General features: G+C 41.2%; 1 protein-coding gene across 1 annotated transcript in view; it reads left to right on the top strand.

Moving 5' to 3' along the window:
• The first annotated feature begins 5,762 nt into the window (after positions 1 to 5,762).
• The window catches only part of LOC109486146 (transmembrane protein 59-like), a 40,481-nt gene continuing 27,274 nt past the window's right edge, over positions 5,763 to 18,969 (top strand). The window contains exon 1 of the mRNA XM_019789851.1: positions 5,763 to 5,967. Within this exon, the coding sequence (XP_019645410.1) occupies positions 5,821 to 5,967 (147 nt within the window). The 5' untranslated portion in view covers positions 5,763 to 5,820. The remainder of the gene's footprint in view (positions 5,968 to 18,969) is intronic.

Raw genomic sequence — 18,969 nt, 5'->3', positions numbered from 1 at the left:
CATTATAAACATATTGTGGGCTTAAGTATCATTTTATTTAATGGTTTAGTTAAGACACATTTAAAAAATACTAATGGTATGAAAAAAAAGAAAAACCAAGCAGAACAAAAAGAAAGATTTGCAAAGAGCACGTGGAAAAATCTGCTTATTTACAATAACTTCAGAAAAAGAAATCATCAAAGGCTCAAATTGAGCTCTTCAGTGCTACATTTTAGTCTTTGTTTTAGTGTTTGAAAGAAACCTTCAAATAGTTTTAAAGCAGTAAAAAGTAGTTTTCTGAGACTAGAAAAGAAGGTGAGACCAGGTCAAATGAATTTTTAATTTGATTTATTAATTATTGTTGGATATTTACTAAATGTAAATACTATCACAGCAGGATAAACCACTATTTAAACATAAGCTTGACAAAACGTATAGGTGACAAAGCAGTACCTAACACTCACACAATGTGGGTTTGGCATACCTTTAACTAAAACGTTGTACCATCAAAATGGATCCATGGTCAAAATAACAAAGGACTCTGACACTGTCTTTTCCTGCAACTGGTCAAGGCTGTGGTAAGTATGTATTTTTAGATGGATAGATTGTATTTTTATAGAGGGCTGCTTTTAGCAGTATGATCGCTATAAAAACTGTTAGGCACAGACGTTGCATAAATACAAGATCCTACAAGAACACAAATGCAACAAAAGCACATGGCAGAGTGTAGGAAAGAATCTAGTGCAAGGTAAACTTTACAGTCCTGATGTTCACAGATACATGTACAAATGTACATGTAATCTACCTTACTGAGCATTGCTTACCACTGTTCAACAACCGCTACAGATATTGAGAGCCACACCAGTTTGGATGCAGTTTAAGACTGTGTTTGAAATTGTTACAAGTATTTCTTTTAGATCAACAGAAATTACGTAATGACTGTACATGAATCAATAATGGCAAAATTTACAAATTCTGGCAAAAAATCTGTTCCTCTCATTCTGGTGCAAGAATGTGATCCAACATGGCTATCAGATATCAGATTAACTGCTCTCATGATGAAACAAGTTTGGACTGTAATATCCAACACAAGAAATTGGACTCACTCAAATTTTTTACTGTACAACTCCAGTCTTTGTCAAGGAATGAAACAATCCACCGCTTCTGTGACATCACACAGATAACGCACGTGACTCCGTGAGCAGTGGATCATAGGTTGCAGTAAGTCTCTGTTGAGGGATGGTTGAAATGCCCTGATGTAGATGGCCTCTTAAATCCCTTGTGCGAAAAAGTCTGATTCTGTGTCAAAGATTCTTACTTTATCCAATGAGACTGGAAGCGGTGGATTGCTCATTCCTTGACAGAGACTAGTATTGGAGTTGTACAGTTGAAAATTTGGGTGAGTCCAATTTCTTCGTGTTGGATATTGCAGTTCAAACTTGTTTCATAATGACTTCTACCAACACAGATGAACTTTCAAGATAACAGTACTGCTCTGACTCATGGTTTATCTCCATTCATAGCTTAGTCTCACCTTTCTGCTTTTTCCTGGCTTTTGATTTAATCATTCTTTTGCACCGGCCTGACTAACTGTACTGAACTGCCTCATAACTAACCTGCTGTATTTCTGCTGTTTTTGTTTACAGTGGTGATGTGTTACCATAGCAACCGTTTCCTTAGCGATGCATGTTGCATGGTGGTGTTGGCTGGTGCTGGGTGGTGGATATCTGCACGTTGTACATCTGCTTCATAGCTACATTTTTTAGGCAGTTTTACCTCATTTTTCCCTTTTGTTGTCTCATTTCGCAAGTAAGGAATGGAGCAATTTTGCATGTTTTAGTGCAACAGCACACATCCATTTTGTCTAATGCTGTAATATTTAATTTTCATGATGTGCATGTCAACACTTGTTGTGTTTTTGACGATTCAGCAATACAGAACAAATTTCATAAACACAAACCGACTCATGAAAAAAGTTCATGCTGTGTCTTTTTTGGAAACAATCACAATTGGCATGTAATAATTCATGTAAAAATGCTAAATTGCAGGCTTGTGGTGCAGGCCAGGATGTCTTGTAGGGGGTATAAACTGAGAAGGTTGGCTGGTTGAAAAAAGGTTGCACAAAGATTGAAGTTTGAAACTAGAGATGCACATACATATATGGATCTCTCTCTGGAAATAACTTGTTGCAGATACATGTATATTGCCAACTGGAAGAAGGTATACCTCCTACAATCCTCCAAGCCTAGCCCTAAACCAGTGCAAATATGGTACATGATTTCCAGCAACTTGTATATTTGCCTTGGCACAATTTCTGGAGAAAAAGATTGTAATCCAAGCCAAGCATACACTGTATATACATACATACCAATGTGATTATGTCAGAAGCCCTTGTCACTTCCCACTCACTGTCATGCCTTGGCAACGATGTTCTGTAAATAATTCTAGAATCTCTTTGGTTGTTTTGTTTTGTACTGAGTGTTTATGTCAGCGGCCCTGCAGTTCACAAATGCAGTGCTAGGTGGTGCTGAGAGCAGTGGTCACCACAGGAAGCATATGGAAAGTACTAGTACAATAGATAAAACTGGTGCATGTTTTCAACCTCTCCCGTTCCATAAATTGTGTGATTCATTGTACATGTATTATGAAAAGATTAGCTGTATGAGACCTGTGTATTTTTTTGCTCATTTGCTTCTATATTCCTTCGCTGAATACATATTTTGTGAAGCCAAATCTTGGACTGAATCAGAGCAAAGACAGATCCTCCCTGAACTGATAGCCATTCCTGACCATACTGTGAACATCACTTCACACCTACCCAATCAGTGCCCTGGATGACCCGAGAGCAGCTGTGTGCTCTCCGAAAAGTCAGTTATTACACATCAAGTGTCACTCAAGATTGGCACAATCTCACAGGAAGATTACCAGATAGCACTGCAACACCTCTCCCAGCCTCTCCGCATCAGATTAGCACTGTAAGATTAGCACTATTGAGAGTGAGAGTGCTAATGGCTGAGTGAACTGACAGAGATAAAAATGTCTGTATCTCGAGAAAGTTGTTTGGAGAATTCGGAGTAAGAGAACATAACTGCCTTGTTGAATGTATTTTTTGAAGTGTTGTAGGGTGGGTGAATGTAGGCAGAAGTAAGAAACATTGCTCTTGGAGTTTTGCAAACCAAAAAGATAGGCAGAAAACTGAACAACACTGAAACAAAACTGTTGACTGATAAAAAGCAAGAAATAGAACAGTCCTATGAGGTGGCAGTACATGTATCTATGTTGGTCTCACACTTCATTTTTCTAGCCAAGGATATAAAACAGGTGTGCCATTTGATAGAACCGATGTCCATGTTAGCCTAGTTACAGGTGTAAACAGCATTCAGATGTTTTGGAAGAAAGCGTAGCATTTTTGGCTTTTAATAGTCTGTGCAAGAATGATACTGAAGAGGGTCGTTTTTCTACCTGCATTGTTTCTTTTACCATTTTATCAATCTGTACCGTAGATACTTTGTCATTAACGCATTAGTATTTATTGCATTATCTGTGTTAATTGACTAGTTTTACAACTGACTGTATAGAAATCATGCTTTTAATTAATACAGTATAATCTTTGTCAAAGTGTTGAATAAGGATAATCTAAATATGTGAAAAGATGGGACTGAAGTGTTTTGAACCAGTTTTGTGATATCAGAAACACTGTTCTGATACCTAGTGCACATGAAACACTGGTGTGATACCTAGTGCACATGTTTGTACATACACTGTACATGTCCTGGGAGAAATAAACAGGGTGGCAATGCAGAAATACCTGAAACATGGTCTGTGGCTCTTGTAATAATTACCAGTGGCTGCACATGTTTTACCTATTACCTTGTGGTTGAATGATGAAGTGACAGATTGATGGATGGGCAAACTGGATGAAGGGAGAGATGAAGGATGGATGGATTGGCAGATTCATGAATGGATGGATGGATAACAGTACGAAAAAGGAATTTTACATGAGGCCACACCAATTTGATTTGTTGGTTCTTTTTTTTTTTCAGAAAAAATATGAACTGACGGCAAAAAAAATTCTAATTAGGCCTAGGCATTCTATGTCAGCCCCAAAAGCTATGATAGGAGCCATGAAGTCAACATAACAGGCCGTTTTATATAATTCTAACAGTGGATTTTAAACTTTTTGTCAAACCAATACATTGATAGATGATGATGATAGTTTTTTTGCAAAGCAGAAAAAAACTAAGCGACCGATTTCAGGAACCAACAAATTAAATTGGTGTGGCCTGAGTGGGAAAATTGGCTACTCTTTTATCCATATTTTTTCTGAGGATCAGGCAAAAGCAATATTGCTTATCGGGCGCTCTTGAGCAAAATCCTGCAGTCAGTATGCTAAAGCAATCATCTTGTGTAATATCGTTATGTGGAACTCGAACCCTGTATGAAAAGCAAGGGCATCCTTTAATGATACCATTGACAGAACCCGAGGCCTGTTTGAATACCAGTCCTGATCAGCTCTGATATAGCTTGCTGTCATGTTTACTAAAGGTTTAGTAATACAACTTAGGCACTGACTTAATTTTATGGATGACATCCTCTGAAGACCCCCAAACTAGTGTGCGTGGGCGAATAATTGAAAAAAATTAAAATGCTGCTATTAAAACCACAGGAATACAAAGCTGGTAGTCAAATTTGTCGTAGTACATAGCGACTTTTACTGACAAGCTGGCACATGCTGGCCTTTTGCAGAATTTATGAATCGGCCCAGTACTGAGTGCTTGAGTTCTGTAGAGCTTGGGCAGCCTGGGTGCCATCCTCCAGAGTTACTGCTGGCTCCCTACCGTCGCTGGCTTCCGTGGACTACAGAGGATGGCTGCCAGGCAAAAGCCTTGGAGAACAGGCGAAAATCAATGCCTGTGCGGATGTCATCCATAAAATTAAATCAGTGTGGCCTTATGGCCATTTTTATTAAACATTACATAAAGAAACAACTCCAAGTCCAAATATGAAATTAAACTTCCCTAACAATCTGTTCAATGTTGTATTTGGTTGGTATTCTGTCTTTGTCTTTTTATCCTACTACTAGTTGGGAACAAATGCCCATCCAGTGAGTGTCAATCACATGTTCAGTCCTTCATTTCAAGCCTGAATGACCTAAAATTTGATTTCAGGCTAGCTTGCCTTATATCCTCCATGGGGGCATTTTTCTTTTGATTAATCTATTTTTGATGATTCTATGGGGAGAATATGTAAATTCTGTCCAACCCAAAAATGTCAGGAATGCACTTTGCTGAAACGGTACCTGTGAAATGAATCCAAATATGATTTCTAATATGTCCAGATGAAAAACTCCAGAGGGGCTGAAAAAAGCAATAGAAATTGGCCAAATAGGGAGAATGTTTGCCAGATATTGCAATTTTCATTTAGGTATGTAATAAATACACTATTTTTGGAGTAGATGGCAAGAAGAGCATTCTAATGTACAATGTAACATCATTTGTTGGCAAATTTGAGATCTAGAGTGGACTTTCATTTCCATGCATCAATGCGAGATGCAAAAACTTCAACATCAAAATTTTCTGCATGCACACAAACAATCTATTACTAAGACGTTTGATATCTTTTCACGACAGAATCAAAACCGTTTGACGTTTAATATATTGCTTTGCATTTTGATTTCAACCAACTTTATCTGTTTTAATACTTGCAAGCTTCACCCCCTTCAAAGTTTCCAAATGGAATAGCCTTCCTCCAGTATGAAGATCACGTTTCCTCTCACCATCACGTGATATATCTGCAAGTCTCGCGGGAGTTGAGAAGTCGGAGAGCTTCAGGAAGGCAAAAATGGCTACGCCGAAAGTGTTGATGCTGACGCTGGCGTCGTTTTTCTCGCTGTCAACGGCGTCCGAGTCCTTCGACCAGCTCTTAGGAGATGTGACGCCGTGTATCAAGTCGTGTGAGATGACCTACCCGCTGCACACCTACCCCAAGGTAAGTTTGAGCTCGCTACCTGCGGAGTTGTGTGCTCGTGAGCGGTGCTCTGATGAAAGTGGTCAGGAGCGGGCGGCAGGGGGCCGGCTGCTCGGCCGGAGGCACCGGCGCCGTCCGCTGGCCTCTTCACGGTCACGGCGAAGGAAAGCGTCTAGTTTCCATCTCCAGAAAAAAAAAAATTCATCCATGCATAACTCCAGATCTCTTCCCGCGTGGGTTTTGTTTGCGTACTGGCAGGGGCTTTTGGGGGCGTTTGTTGGCGGAGTTTGTGTGAAATGTACTGCGTGTAAACATACCAGTTTTGTCCATACGTAGACATCAGCTGTAGCGCTTCTTGGTCAGTTTTCTGTCGCTGTCTGGAACAAATAGGAATCAAAAGCTTTTAGTAATCAGACTTTGGAAAGTCTGATATTAATACTCACTTGGCTGAAACCAAAGACTGCCAGCTTTTTTTCATCGTGAAAGTTTTTCATAGGAGTGGAGTCAGAGTACGAGTTGCACAAATAACTTATGCGCCAGGAACTAAAAATACAAGACAGCACAAGATATATTTTACTATCCAAGCATTGGCGTCAAACGGGATCAAATTATGGCTGTGTTTGAAAATGAATAAAACAAATTTGAATTTATTCTTTGATTGGAGCACAACTTTTGGCAAACCTTGAAATTTATATGATGGGTGTGTGAGTTAGAGAAAGAAAAGTGTTGAACACACTCCAAAATTTTGTGCGATTTTTAGTGTTGTTTTCCAGCCTTGCAGAATTCTGAGTGACAGGAGGGACTGATAAATGGTCATAATCAGTTGGGGCATTTGCAGTCCAATCAATGAAAAATTTAGACCTGGCAGCTGATGACTCATAAAGATGCAAAGTACCAATCCTGGCTGGGAGAAGCGCTGCACACCAGAGCATTACAGAGAATTAACATCCTTTTAGCATAGGGGACATCAGGACAAACTGTGTTCAGATTGCTTGGATGTCTACGTTACCAGACTTTATGATCCAAGACTGCCAGTGTTTGGGCCTAAAAGGAAGCCGGTTCAAATATGGATATTTTTTATATTGAAAATTGTTTCAGTGCATCAGTCTGAGCATAAGCACTCTGCCCGATGCCTTTAGGGAAATCTTCCTGGATTGGTCGGTTGTAAATGAAATTCCTGGTACATCTAAATGGCTCGTAAATATCGAAACACTTTTCATTTTGGGAAGCAAATGGCATGTGATCGACAGAAATGAATTCTAGCCGCAGGGAACCGTGGGGTATTGGCGCGGCAGTGTAAAAAGCGGAGCTGTATTAACTGCTGTGTCTCGTGGTAGCCACATACTTTACAGACCCGTCATTGATGGCACAGAAAGCTAGGCTGGGAGTTGTGGGATTATGATTATAAAATTCGGGCGGGATTCCTAATGGATGTGGGATTAGTGCTGGCCGGCTGTACCGGACAAACACCTTCGATTGGGAGAATTAATCGAATTTGGGATACGTTGGTGAACACAGCAATGGCTGCTGCTTTACATTTTGCTACGTCTACAAAAATGCTGGTGCAGTCTGGGTGCTTGTGATGTTATAAAACCAGTCAATGTTACTTCCTTGTAGTAAATTATAAAATCAGATGAAATTTTTTTATTAGTTTGCTTTGTGTTTTTTAATAATTGCTGTATATTTCTGCAGATTTTAGTAAATTATTTATTTAGATGTTATTAGGCAAATTTGTGAGGAAAATGGGATAAAACGTGCCGCCTTCCTTCAGGCAGAATTTACCCTCGCTTGCCCTTTCGCGGAAACGATGACAACCACATTAGTCAGGGGGACGGAAAGTAATTCCGTTGATTGATTGGGCGAGATATGGACTTATCGTATCATCCATAACCGTACCTACGGAACACCCCCGGGCGCGTTGTCGCATCCACAGGAGATCTGCACCCTGTTTAGCGTGGAGTTTTAATCGCACTCTTCCATCAAGTGTTACCCCCGCTGTGCAATATGTCGAACCTTTATCCCGGGGTTCCGTCATTCGACATTCTGTACTTCTGTGTAGCTGGCGTAACAATTAAAGAAACAGTCTCTCATTTTTCAAGTCTGGTGCATTTTCTCTGCTTCTCTTCCACTAGCCCTCTGCTCTTTACCAGCATAGATACTTGAGTGAATTTGCTGGTACAGAACATGTTAGGTTACATGTTTGTGTAGACGTGGTATTTCAAGCCCCACCTGAGTATGGAACTTTGGCGAAAGGTCATGCACTCACCGCCATCCATCATGCTTTGCAGGAGGCCTTCAAGCCTCACTACAAACCACAGCAAGGGATTACTCAGTAGAATATGCCACCTCCTAAATGTCTGGCTGTTTCTTTTTATAGAAAAAACTACCAATTTGCAGCACATATCATGTAAAAGAAATACATGTACATGTTTTGGAGTCTGAATACTTTTATTGAACCATAACTCAGGGTATTCAGACAAGAAATTCTTCACTTTTAGTGACTACAAGGCAGTGAGTGGATTGAAAAATTTAGAGAGGATTTGAGAGCCCTGCTTTAGAAAGTTCAACAAGGTTTGTCTAAGAGCTCTCTGGTTTGCAATGTCCCTTGTAGTAGTGCTATGACGTACATCTGTGTCATGTAAATGGCATGAGTGCTCTGATTTGGGACCTTGGGAAAATGCTCCTTCTTTGAGTGTGCTGCCTCTGATCAAGTAGACACCTGCATATTTCAAAAAGATATAGATCTCGTCATTTAAAATGCAGTTTGTAGTGTAAGTAAGAATGTTCCAAGCTCCCTGTGGGGAAAACATGGAGACATTTGTGAAAATGTTTTCTCAGGTTAGTTTGACGGATTGAAAATAAACGCAGGTCTGTATTTAGTATGTGCCGCACACCTGTCTAAAGGTTGGAGAGACCACCCTGGCTATGTTGTGTGCACGGTGGCACCATGTGTCTCACACCTCCTGTGTGTTTGTGTGGGTTTGATTGTACAGGCCGCACTGACGGTTCCTAGCCTCCACCAGCCCTTCCTATGGAGGTACGGATCCTAGAATTCGGTAAAAAAAGGGAAACAGTTGGCCAGGAGAGTCAGTCTGTGAGAGGGTTAATTTCTGAAGTTGTGCGGCTAGTCAAACCCAAGGCGGCAAAGCTCCCCTTACAAATAAGAAATATTCTTCTATGCATAGCCAACATTGTTGGTCTGGTAGAGACTGTTCAAGACGGGCGTTCCCCCGCTACTGAGCGGAGCCCCACTGGAACCGGATCCGCTTCAGTTTACTGATTACTTTGTGTGGCAGAGTGCTGCACTTCTGGCCTTGGATCAGTCTGTAGATGAATTTGGCAGTGACAAACAGCGTTGCCACAAAACATTACCAGTTAGGCGATGAAATCAGGCCATATCAACTCCAGCCAATTCCCAATGATTAATTAATTTTAGTTTTCCTCATAAAGAATTTCTACTTGCTTACTAAGCCGAGTGTTTGATAACAGTGTTTGAGGGGAAAACAAGAGGACAAAAAATCAGTCAGAAAGGTTTGATGCTATCAGCATTTCATTGTGCAGTTTAGTGTTGGTAAGCTTTGGCCAAGTCAGGAGCCAGCATGCAGTTTGTTTTCGGAATGCACGAAACAGGCATCTTGTTTATCTCTTGCAGTTGGTTGTAATGAAAAGAATATTTATCGCTGATGATCCATAGAAGAAACTAAACACTTCAAACAGGATAATTGTGCTTCTGCAGCTTTTGTTTGGTGATAGGGAATGTTTTTACCACTTGAAATGCAGGCTTCTTTTGAGCATAGCTTTAGGTTTGTTTACCGAGGTAGGGATTTTGTGCTACACACGTACTGTTGCCACACAAGTGGACCAGGATGCGGCAGGCCTAGACGTGCTGTATATGGTGTTTGCCGGAGTATGTGTGTGCTGCTGCCTGCCAGTGTGAGGGCTCTGTTTGTAGTGAGAACTGCTGTCCAAACATTCCCTTTCCCCTGTTGTGACAGGCTGGCCAGCCACACTGGGTCTCGCCCTTCAACAGGCACTTGCCTGGAACAGTTCAACAGCGAGCAGTGACAACCGTGAAACTGAGAAGGAAGCACTTCTGACTGTGCTGGCAGCTCATGACTTTTCTAGTGGAAAGAGCAGACAGTATAGATGTAGAAATACTCAAATAGATGTGGTTTTGAAAAGAGAACCTGTAACTCCCAGCTATATCTAATGGAAGACTGACTGAAAGCTTCATGCTGCTTTACACTTGGACTTAAGAGTAGAGATGCCTATAATTCATCAGATCTTCTCAGTGCTGATGCTTTTGGTATGAAATCTGTATTGGTTATGGGGTCAGAAAGCAGGGCCATGGAGAATGGTAGCTTGGTACCTGTCTTTGTGTAGTCTAGTATGTAGCCATGATGTTTATGTTAAATTTCTGTACAAACAGTGACTCAATCTGAGGGTGGCCTAGCTTTCAATTACTAATGATACAGAACATAGGGTGGCCCAGCTATCTATATATTAATTATGAGACACAACACGGGGAGGTCCAGCTATGTATTAATTATGATTCACAACACAGCGAGTGTGGCCCGCTCCTACTGCCCGGTAGGTTCTGTATCACAGCCGCGGCTCCCAATAGTGATGCACAAAGGCAGCCATTAGGAGTGAGCTACCAGCTGTTTAGTGTGAGAAAGCCTCCTGTGGCCCCTGATCTCAGCTCTGCCCGCCACTATTCAATGCCTCTGCAGGAGAGAGGCTCTCTCGCCATTGTTGTGCGGCTCACGGACGCAGCGCCCATAGTTTTCCGGGATTGCAATTTTACAGTGGGCCGGACCGAGACCCCGAGATAATCCTTACGCAGCCACATCATTTAGCGTCCGCCAACAGCAATCAGGGTGATTCGCAGCGAGCACAAACTTAATTTGCGAGATGGCCTGGGAGAAAGAACAATATATAAATTTCTCGGCTGTCTCGGCAGGTCTGGGTCACGGGGGTCAATGGAATATTATTGCAAGGGAAACAATCACGCTGGGTTGGAAGCCGAATTTGGCACGGCAAGCCCCACAAAATGTACCCTAAACTCACAATAGTCATTCCTGTGGAGGTGGTGCTGCAGCACTATGAATAACAATGAATGTGTCCACAAAGATTTATGTCCTGCGAATTTACAGCAAAGCTGCCATTGATATTGCAACTTTAATCTTCGGAAGACTTATGCATGATATGTCTCGCTGTCACCGAATGGTCTTCAGGTGAGGTGAGGCTGGAAAAATTCACACCAAACCTGACAATGAGACTGAAACAATGCGACAGTTTATATTTAGCAGGCTCCCTGTGAATTGGTCTATTTGGGGAGAGAAAAGCTGTTAAATCCCATGCAGAGACATGATTCTCTGCTAAGTAGGCGTCAAAATTCTGAATAGGGGCAATTATAGGACTGTTGTCAAGGTAAAGGGAGGGATCTTCACAAATTATCAGAGTTATAGAGATCATTAACATGTAAAGGAACACTCCAGGGAAGCACTTGCAGGGGGTGAATATAGTATATACACTGATGGAACCATAATTGTAATAAACTACATATAAATACCAGTCAGAAGTTTCCACTGTGCTTGATTTTAAAAAGTTGATCTTTTGCAGAGAAGAGTGTCTTTTCTTTGTATTTTACAAGTTCCTTTTGTGATTCATATTATGTATTTGTTTTGAGCCTGAATTGAGGTAAGACCGGGAAAGTTGAAAGGTTGCCCAAGGGTTTCTTAACTCTGTGGGAAACAAGTACAATAATTGTGCTTTATTTACATAGTCTGTTCTTTACAGGTCATTTAGTAGTTGGTCTTTTAATGGGGAAGGCAGGCTTGTCTCTCGCTTTTTTCTCCTTTGATTCCAGCCTTTTTCTTCTGTCAGTCCATTTCCTTACTTCTTTCTTCCTTGGTGTTGGTCTGCATATTTTCCTGTATAGTAACAGTATAAGTGTGCCAAAAAAACAGTCACACTGGATATGATTTTGCTTGTCAATGATTAACTGTTTTTTGGCGTACCTTAGTACAACATGTACCTGGATGTCTAACCTTCACCGACGTAACACTATTATAAATACACATGTAACAAGAATGGATGGTAAAACAAATTGCATGAGAACAGTGTTCCTTCCTATTGCATCAGCAAGATTACACATAATACCACCACAATCACATGATTGATTATCTTTACATTTTGCCTGATCATGTGCATATCATATGCCAAAACCTTTATCCTCGCTTCTTTTCAAAGACATTGAGGCTACACAAGAATTCACCAGATGACTTTAACGTTTAAGCTAAGCACACCGCAGGGACAGGAATAATCACTTTGTGGTTCCTCCAGACACAAGACAGTTCAGTGGGCAGACAGACCTTCTAAACTGCATCAGATAAAGGGGAGAAGCAATGTGTGTGGAAATCATTGTAGTTACCCGCACACAGTATCTGCGTCTGCCATCTCTTGGAAATGTACATGTCGTCTCCCCTCGTCTCTGTGCATTTGCTTGCTGGGTTAATCAGTGATTTAATGACTCTTTGTGTATGTGTTTGTTGGTTATTGCATTTCTACCTGCTAATATTATCTCTGTCTGGCATCTCTGATTGTCTGGCCCCTCTCTGCTTACACAGGTTATAAATGAGGGAGTGAATTTTGAGAGCGGGGATGAATCATTTTGCAGTTACAATTTTCCAATATCTGACTCTGTCATCTCTTCAGTTGTCTGATTGGTCTCCCTGGATTTCTGTCAGCTATAGTATAGCTGCAGTGTTCACAAGCCATTTGTCTGGGGCTCTGGTGGATAATTAGGAAGGTAAAACTGCAGAAACAAAGGGTTATGGATGAACATTTCACTCTTGACACATGGGAAGAGATTGCAGAATGTTTGAACAATCAATTTTGAACTGGTAACCTGGGAGAATTCTTGGCTATTGTGTGTTTCACAATTTGTCAAACTGATGAGAAGAAGGTACAGTGTCTCATCTTGTACTATAGATATTTTTACTCTTGACAAATGGGAAAATATTGCAGAATGTTTGAACAATCAATTTTGAACTAGTAACCTGGGGGAATTCTTGACTATAGTGAGTCTCACAAATTGTCAAACTGATGAGAAGAAGATACAGTGTCTTACCTTGTAGATATTTCCATTGTTGGAGTTCTGAATACAGCTTCAATCAAGTCTTGTGAACAGCTGGGCTCGGTGACCAAACCTGTCTAGCAAGTACTTGTCTGTAAGTGACTCTGTTATCATGTGTAAGTGACATAATGGATTACAACATGTTACAGTAGCTTTGCGCACCTGAGAAGCCGCCATGAAGAATGTTTCCTAATTAGGCGGGTCCTCGGTTCGTTAGAGTTTCGACCTTACGACCTTGCCTAAATGGCAAGGTGTAGACTGCCTTTACGTGGCTGGGCATTAAATGCAGGGCTCAGATTTTTACTCGTTTGGCAGGATTAAGTATGTATTTTATGTACGATCATGAAAGTTGTTGCTGGGCATGGTGGAGAAAAATTAGATTTTATGTCCTTCAGATAGGAAGGTGACACAATGTCATGAATAGACCAAAATAGTCATTGATGAAATAAAATGTTGATGCAAAACCTGTCTAGAGGTTCTGGCCTCTACCAGGCGTCGGGAAGCAGCTGGAAAGAGTCGTAATTGGCCAAATACTGAAATAGACAGAGATAAAATGCTGGGGCAGTTGGTCCACTAGAGAGCACATTTTGCAGCACCTGAAGCTTGGTAGAGGCTAGATGTTCAGTCTGAAACACACCTTTATGTTACCTCCTGGCTGCCTTGTTTGGAAGAACCCCTACCCTGGTGGAAGACAGTCATTAGTACATGGTAACTCTGGACCACACAGATGACAGACAGCTGTTATGACAAGGAAAGCCCATCCATAAACCTGTCCTGGTGTGTTACATGCCATCACTGCAGCCTCCACTGTCTCTGAAGGGCTCCAAATTCATTTTTGGGAATAGGTGCACTGGTGCACCCAACCTAAAAAATTGGGTGCACAAAATTTTCTATGGGTGCACCATATAAGATAAAATAAGTAGAATGTCAGCAAAAACTAATTATGTTTTGTTTCTAAAGAAAAGTGCTATAAGAATGATTTTACTATTTTTCTGACACTAGATGTTCTTAAAAGAATAAACTAGTACTACTATAAATTTAACATCTTCACATATATGTTAACCTACAAAAAATATTTATGTGCACTGGTGCACCCACAGAAAAAAATTGGGTGCACAGCTCCAAATTTGGGTGCAGTAAGGTGTACATGCACCCAGTATTTCGAGCCCTGCACTGTGTCTAGTTTTCCAGATGGTAATGGTTACAGCAACTGGTGCCATATTTCAGTAGTAAAAATTTGAGGGTTCTCAGTGACATCACACTTTCTTTGTTAAAATCATGCATTTCGGTACATGAATAACTGTGTGCCACATGACTTTGCGAAAAACTTTTATCACCGTTTTCCTGATATCTGTGTCAGGCTAATCAACAGTCGGGGTTGCTTTTCATGTAGGTCAACTGTTATTGGACAGTTGAAAAAATCAATAAACCTTTGGTCATAAACTTAGCTGAAATATGTTGTTACACCTGGCCATAACTCACATCTGGCATGCTGTTTATCAGAGTTGTTCCTGCTGTAAAATGAAGAAACAAATGTTTGCTGTCTGGGGCTGGTCTAAATTACAATACATGTACCTGCACATGTAGGTAATGACAGACACAGGCAAGGCTTGTAGCAGCAAAATGAGGTCAAGAAGGGCAAGATTGTTTGCTGTAAGCAGTTGACAAAGGGAGGAAGTCATGCAGTATGTTGGCTGCAACGGCCAGAAATAGTTGCAGCAAGTGCTTTAAGTTTGTTTTTTGATGAAAAAATTGATTGCACCTTCTAGTACTGCCAGAAGTACACAGATAGGTGTGTGAAAATCTTTCTATGGACATTTAGTAACTGTGACACAGCCATTTTGTCTACAGAAGTGTAGTAGATCTATGCATCCTGGCAATTTTATATCCTTTCATTATTACCTTCGCCAAGAAGGTTATGTTTTCAGAGGCGTTCGTGTATGTGTGTGTGTGTGTGTGTGTGTGTGTGTGTCTGTAAACACGATAACTTTAGAAGGCCTTGGTGGATTGTCTTGATACTTGGTAGGTGGGTAGGTCTTGATGAGACCTCGAAATGATTAGATTTTGGACCTCCTAGCGGCTTGTTATGGTACTGCAGCTGCACTTCCGGTTTTGATATCTCATGATCTAGACATGCTAGGGTGACGAAATTTGGATGGTAGGTAGCTCTTGTGCTGGGGAAGAAGTGACGTGAGTTTGGGCCCCCTAGCGGCTTGCTCTGGAACTACAGGACTATATGTTTGAAAATATTCAACTCAATGTAACTCAAGAACCGGTTGACGGATCGTCGTGATTTTTGGTATGTAGATAGCTTATGTGATGCTTGATATAATTATTTGACAATTACGCAAATATGGATGTAATTTGCATAATTTATGGAGATATTCTATAAATCAGCTTCATTCCATGGTTGGACTATTGAAGCTTGTGACATTGGTAATTGAGAATGAGAGAAACACAGAGATATTAATTATGTAAATGAGGACTTAATTTGCATAATTAATGAGAAAATTTTATAATTATGTAAAGATAACTGCTTGGAATTTCATACTTGTGGTATTTGAAAGTTAAGTGAAGGTGAACATCGCTAAACATAATGTATTCAAATCAGGACCTTATTTGCATAATTTATGAGGAAATGCTAGAATGGCATTGTTTGTTAATATAAGACTGTCTTTTGGTTAAGAATATGATAAAATGATATAATTCATGATTCTATTTGTTAAATCAGGGGGGAATAATCTATAATTTGTCAGTCATAAAGATTAACATCATTTGGCGAAGGTATGAGATCGGGGAACTCTAGTTCTATATACGTGCAGAAGCACAAGAAAATACAGGCTTGCGCCAGCATTAAATTTAACGACACACAGCCAGGAAGAGGGGAAGACGCACCGACAATGGCTTTATAATATGAACTCCTTGTATATCATGTCAGTACCTACGACTTGGTCATAAAAGTTTATTCTTTCCCCGAAATAAAAGCAGCCTCGGGGGCTTAGGCTGCATCCACCATCCCAAGGTCAATCTGTTCTGTTGTCATGGTAACAGACTTTTATGTCCGGGGAAGGAGGCTTGCGATAGGGGATGATGTGGATCCAGATGGATAAAATATACTGTACATTCAATACCAGCCACCTGTCTTCCTCTTTTCTATGTGCATACTCCATATTTTCTCTGGTAAGGGTAGCATAGGGGATAAAGCAAATCTAGATGGATACACGCAGGGAAAATTTACAATCAGATAATAGCTACCTATCTACTACACAGTAACATATTTCTCGGGTAAGCATTCGCTGCAGGTTACATATGTGCCGGTGCGCCTTGATGAAGTGTATCACTGAGTGGGGTACAAACTAATTGGCAATGATTCAAAGATAACTTGAAAATTTGTGGATGAAACGTGCTTGTTGTAGAGGACAAAGACAAGCTGGTGAGATGTTTTTGTACCAGGATTCAAAATGGTCTGTTGAGAATGACACATTTGGGAGATACTGGTGGGGAAAGGGTCACGAGATCACCACCTTTACCCTCTAACTACCAACTGAATGGGACCAGCTTTTTCAACCTTCTAAAAAGAATGTATGGGAGCAAGAGAAGGGGAAAAACCAATACAAATGTTTCTCCCTGACTGGAGACTTCTCGTTAGAGCTTCTATTATCATGGTTATGGACTGTTTTGTGGAAGGTTTCCATTGAAAGGCCGCTCGAGATCTTACCATTTCCCTGTATGCATTAAGTCTGAGATAAACACTTTGGGTTGGACAACCAGTGTGTCTTCACCTGTTACCGCTGTCAAGATGCATGTGTGATATGGAAAATACAGAAACTACAGACTTCTCTCCTCTGGCCTTGCTAGACGAACATGTAATACCAGCCCTTGTTTACCTGTGCATACCTGGTTGCCATTCTGTATTCTTGGAGGATAAGACATGAAGTAGAACAAACAGTCCACTTGTCTGTCCACTACCCTTGTTAGGTGGATGCCTGTCTTGCGCCCAGCAGGCAGCCGTCCTGAACAGCTGCTTTTAGTGCCCGTGAAAATCACATTTTCATGACTGTCAGGCCCAGACTTGTCACCTGTTCAACCAGCTCTGGGTCCTGCTGGAGTTGGCAGTTGTGTTAGCCATCTTTCTATCTTCCCTGACTTTTAACATTAGTCAGCACATTTTGTATCAGCACATCAGCATCTGATTCTATTTGTATTCTAACTTCTAAGGATCATTGCTATCAGAAGAGGTGGCCACGTAATCTCTCTCCCTGAAATGAATAGCACCATCATGTCCAAACGCTGCGTACTTGCAGATTTTGGTCAGGCGAAAAACTTTCGGTATCATCAATTTCAGAGACCATCGATGCCAGGGCTGACACGTGCGAAAAAAAGGATCTTTCTAAACCTGCTTTGCTGATGGCAACATAATCCTATTTTACTGTCACTCTGGTCTGAGACCAGGTGACTAATGAAGGGCATGTTTTGACAAGACAGATGCGGTAAGGCCCTTCTCCTGACATTGTTCATATCATGTAACACCCTGCTATACTTTATTGGACAAGCTGTAAGCCCTGTCAGTCCCACCCATCATTCTCCCTCCATGGCAGTAGGGTGTAAATTTCCACAGGTTATGGCTTTACCTGTCAGCATGATACATGTGGGGTGTACTGTGCACAATAACGCTGTGTGGATAGAATTCTCTGCTTTTTGCTCTTCTTTTTTTTTTACCAAAATTGTAGAATAACAAAGCGAGACAGAGTGTATATGCAGTTTTTTATAGGTTTCAGTTAGCATGATTCTCTTTTCACTTCTGGCTTTTTTTCCCCACGTAGTTTGAGGTAATCCTATGATGGTTGAAAGAGAAACATTTTTCAAGCCATCAAGGTTCAAAGAAAAAATTCTGTATCAGCTTACGTTGGGTGACTGGGTGTGAAACGTCCGTCTGTGGCCTTTAATTTGCAGTCAAAAACAGAAACTGCACGCATGAAATTTAGAAGTTTTCAACTTTGCGATGGAAAAAAGTTCAACGTTACGTACTGGGAAGTGAATAATCGTGTGGCATTTACCAGCCAACGAATTCGGCCCATGCATCTTGGTGTGACAAATAGTTCCAAAAGGCTTCAGTCTCCTGATTGATTTAGTCGCAGATTCAACTGATTTATACTGCTCTACGGGTTAAGCTCTGAGGATATCAATATAGGTGTGTAGGTGTTACAGAACACATCTGTCACAGCGAGGTATCATCAACAATCCTAGTCCTGCATTACTTACTTAGACTTAGTTCCTCCCGTGCAAGGCACATTGGGCAGCAAGTCTTCTCCACTCTGCTCTGTCTTCGGCGAGGGACTCGGCATCCTTCAATGTTATCCCCCTGCTTTCCAGATCTTTTTGAAGGGTACGTCGCCATGTTAGTTTAGGCCTCCCTCTTTTCCGTTTGCCCTCTGGTTTCCAAAACACAGATGTTTTGGCGTGTCGGTCTGAGGTCATCCTGAGGACATGTCCAGCATACCTCATCCTCCTCTCGGTGATGGTGATGCTGAGTGGTTTTGTACCAGTTCTGTGGTATACCTCCTCGTTGGTAATCCTGTCTCTGTATGTTATGTGTAAAATTTTGCGGAGGCATCGTTGTTGGAAGGCATCCAGCTTGTTCCGCATTCTTGTTGTTATCTTCCATGTTTCACATGCATAGAGTGCAGTTGGTATTACTACTGACTGTAGCAGCTTGGTTTTCAGCACTCTGGATATCTTCCCACTGTTCCACACTGGGTTCATCCTTCTGAAGACTGATGCTGCCTTACCTATGCGGGCACTGATGTCTGTGTCTGTGTCCCCTTCTGCTGTCATGGTGCTTCCGAGGTATGCGAACTGCCTTACGTTTTCAACAGGCTCTC

The sequence above is a fragment of the Branchiostoma belcheri genome, unplaced genomic scaffold, assembly GCF_001625305.1.
Source record: "Branchiostoma belcheri isolate BF01 breed outbred unplaced genomic scaffold, Haploidv18h27 scaffold8, whole genome shotgun sequence".
Classification (NCBI taxonomy): Eukaryota; Metazoa; Chordata; class Leptocardii; order Amphioxiformes; family Branchiostomatidae; genus Branchiostoma; species Branchiostoma belcheri.
This window is presented reverse-complemented; position numbering and strand designations above follow the sequence as displayed.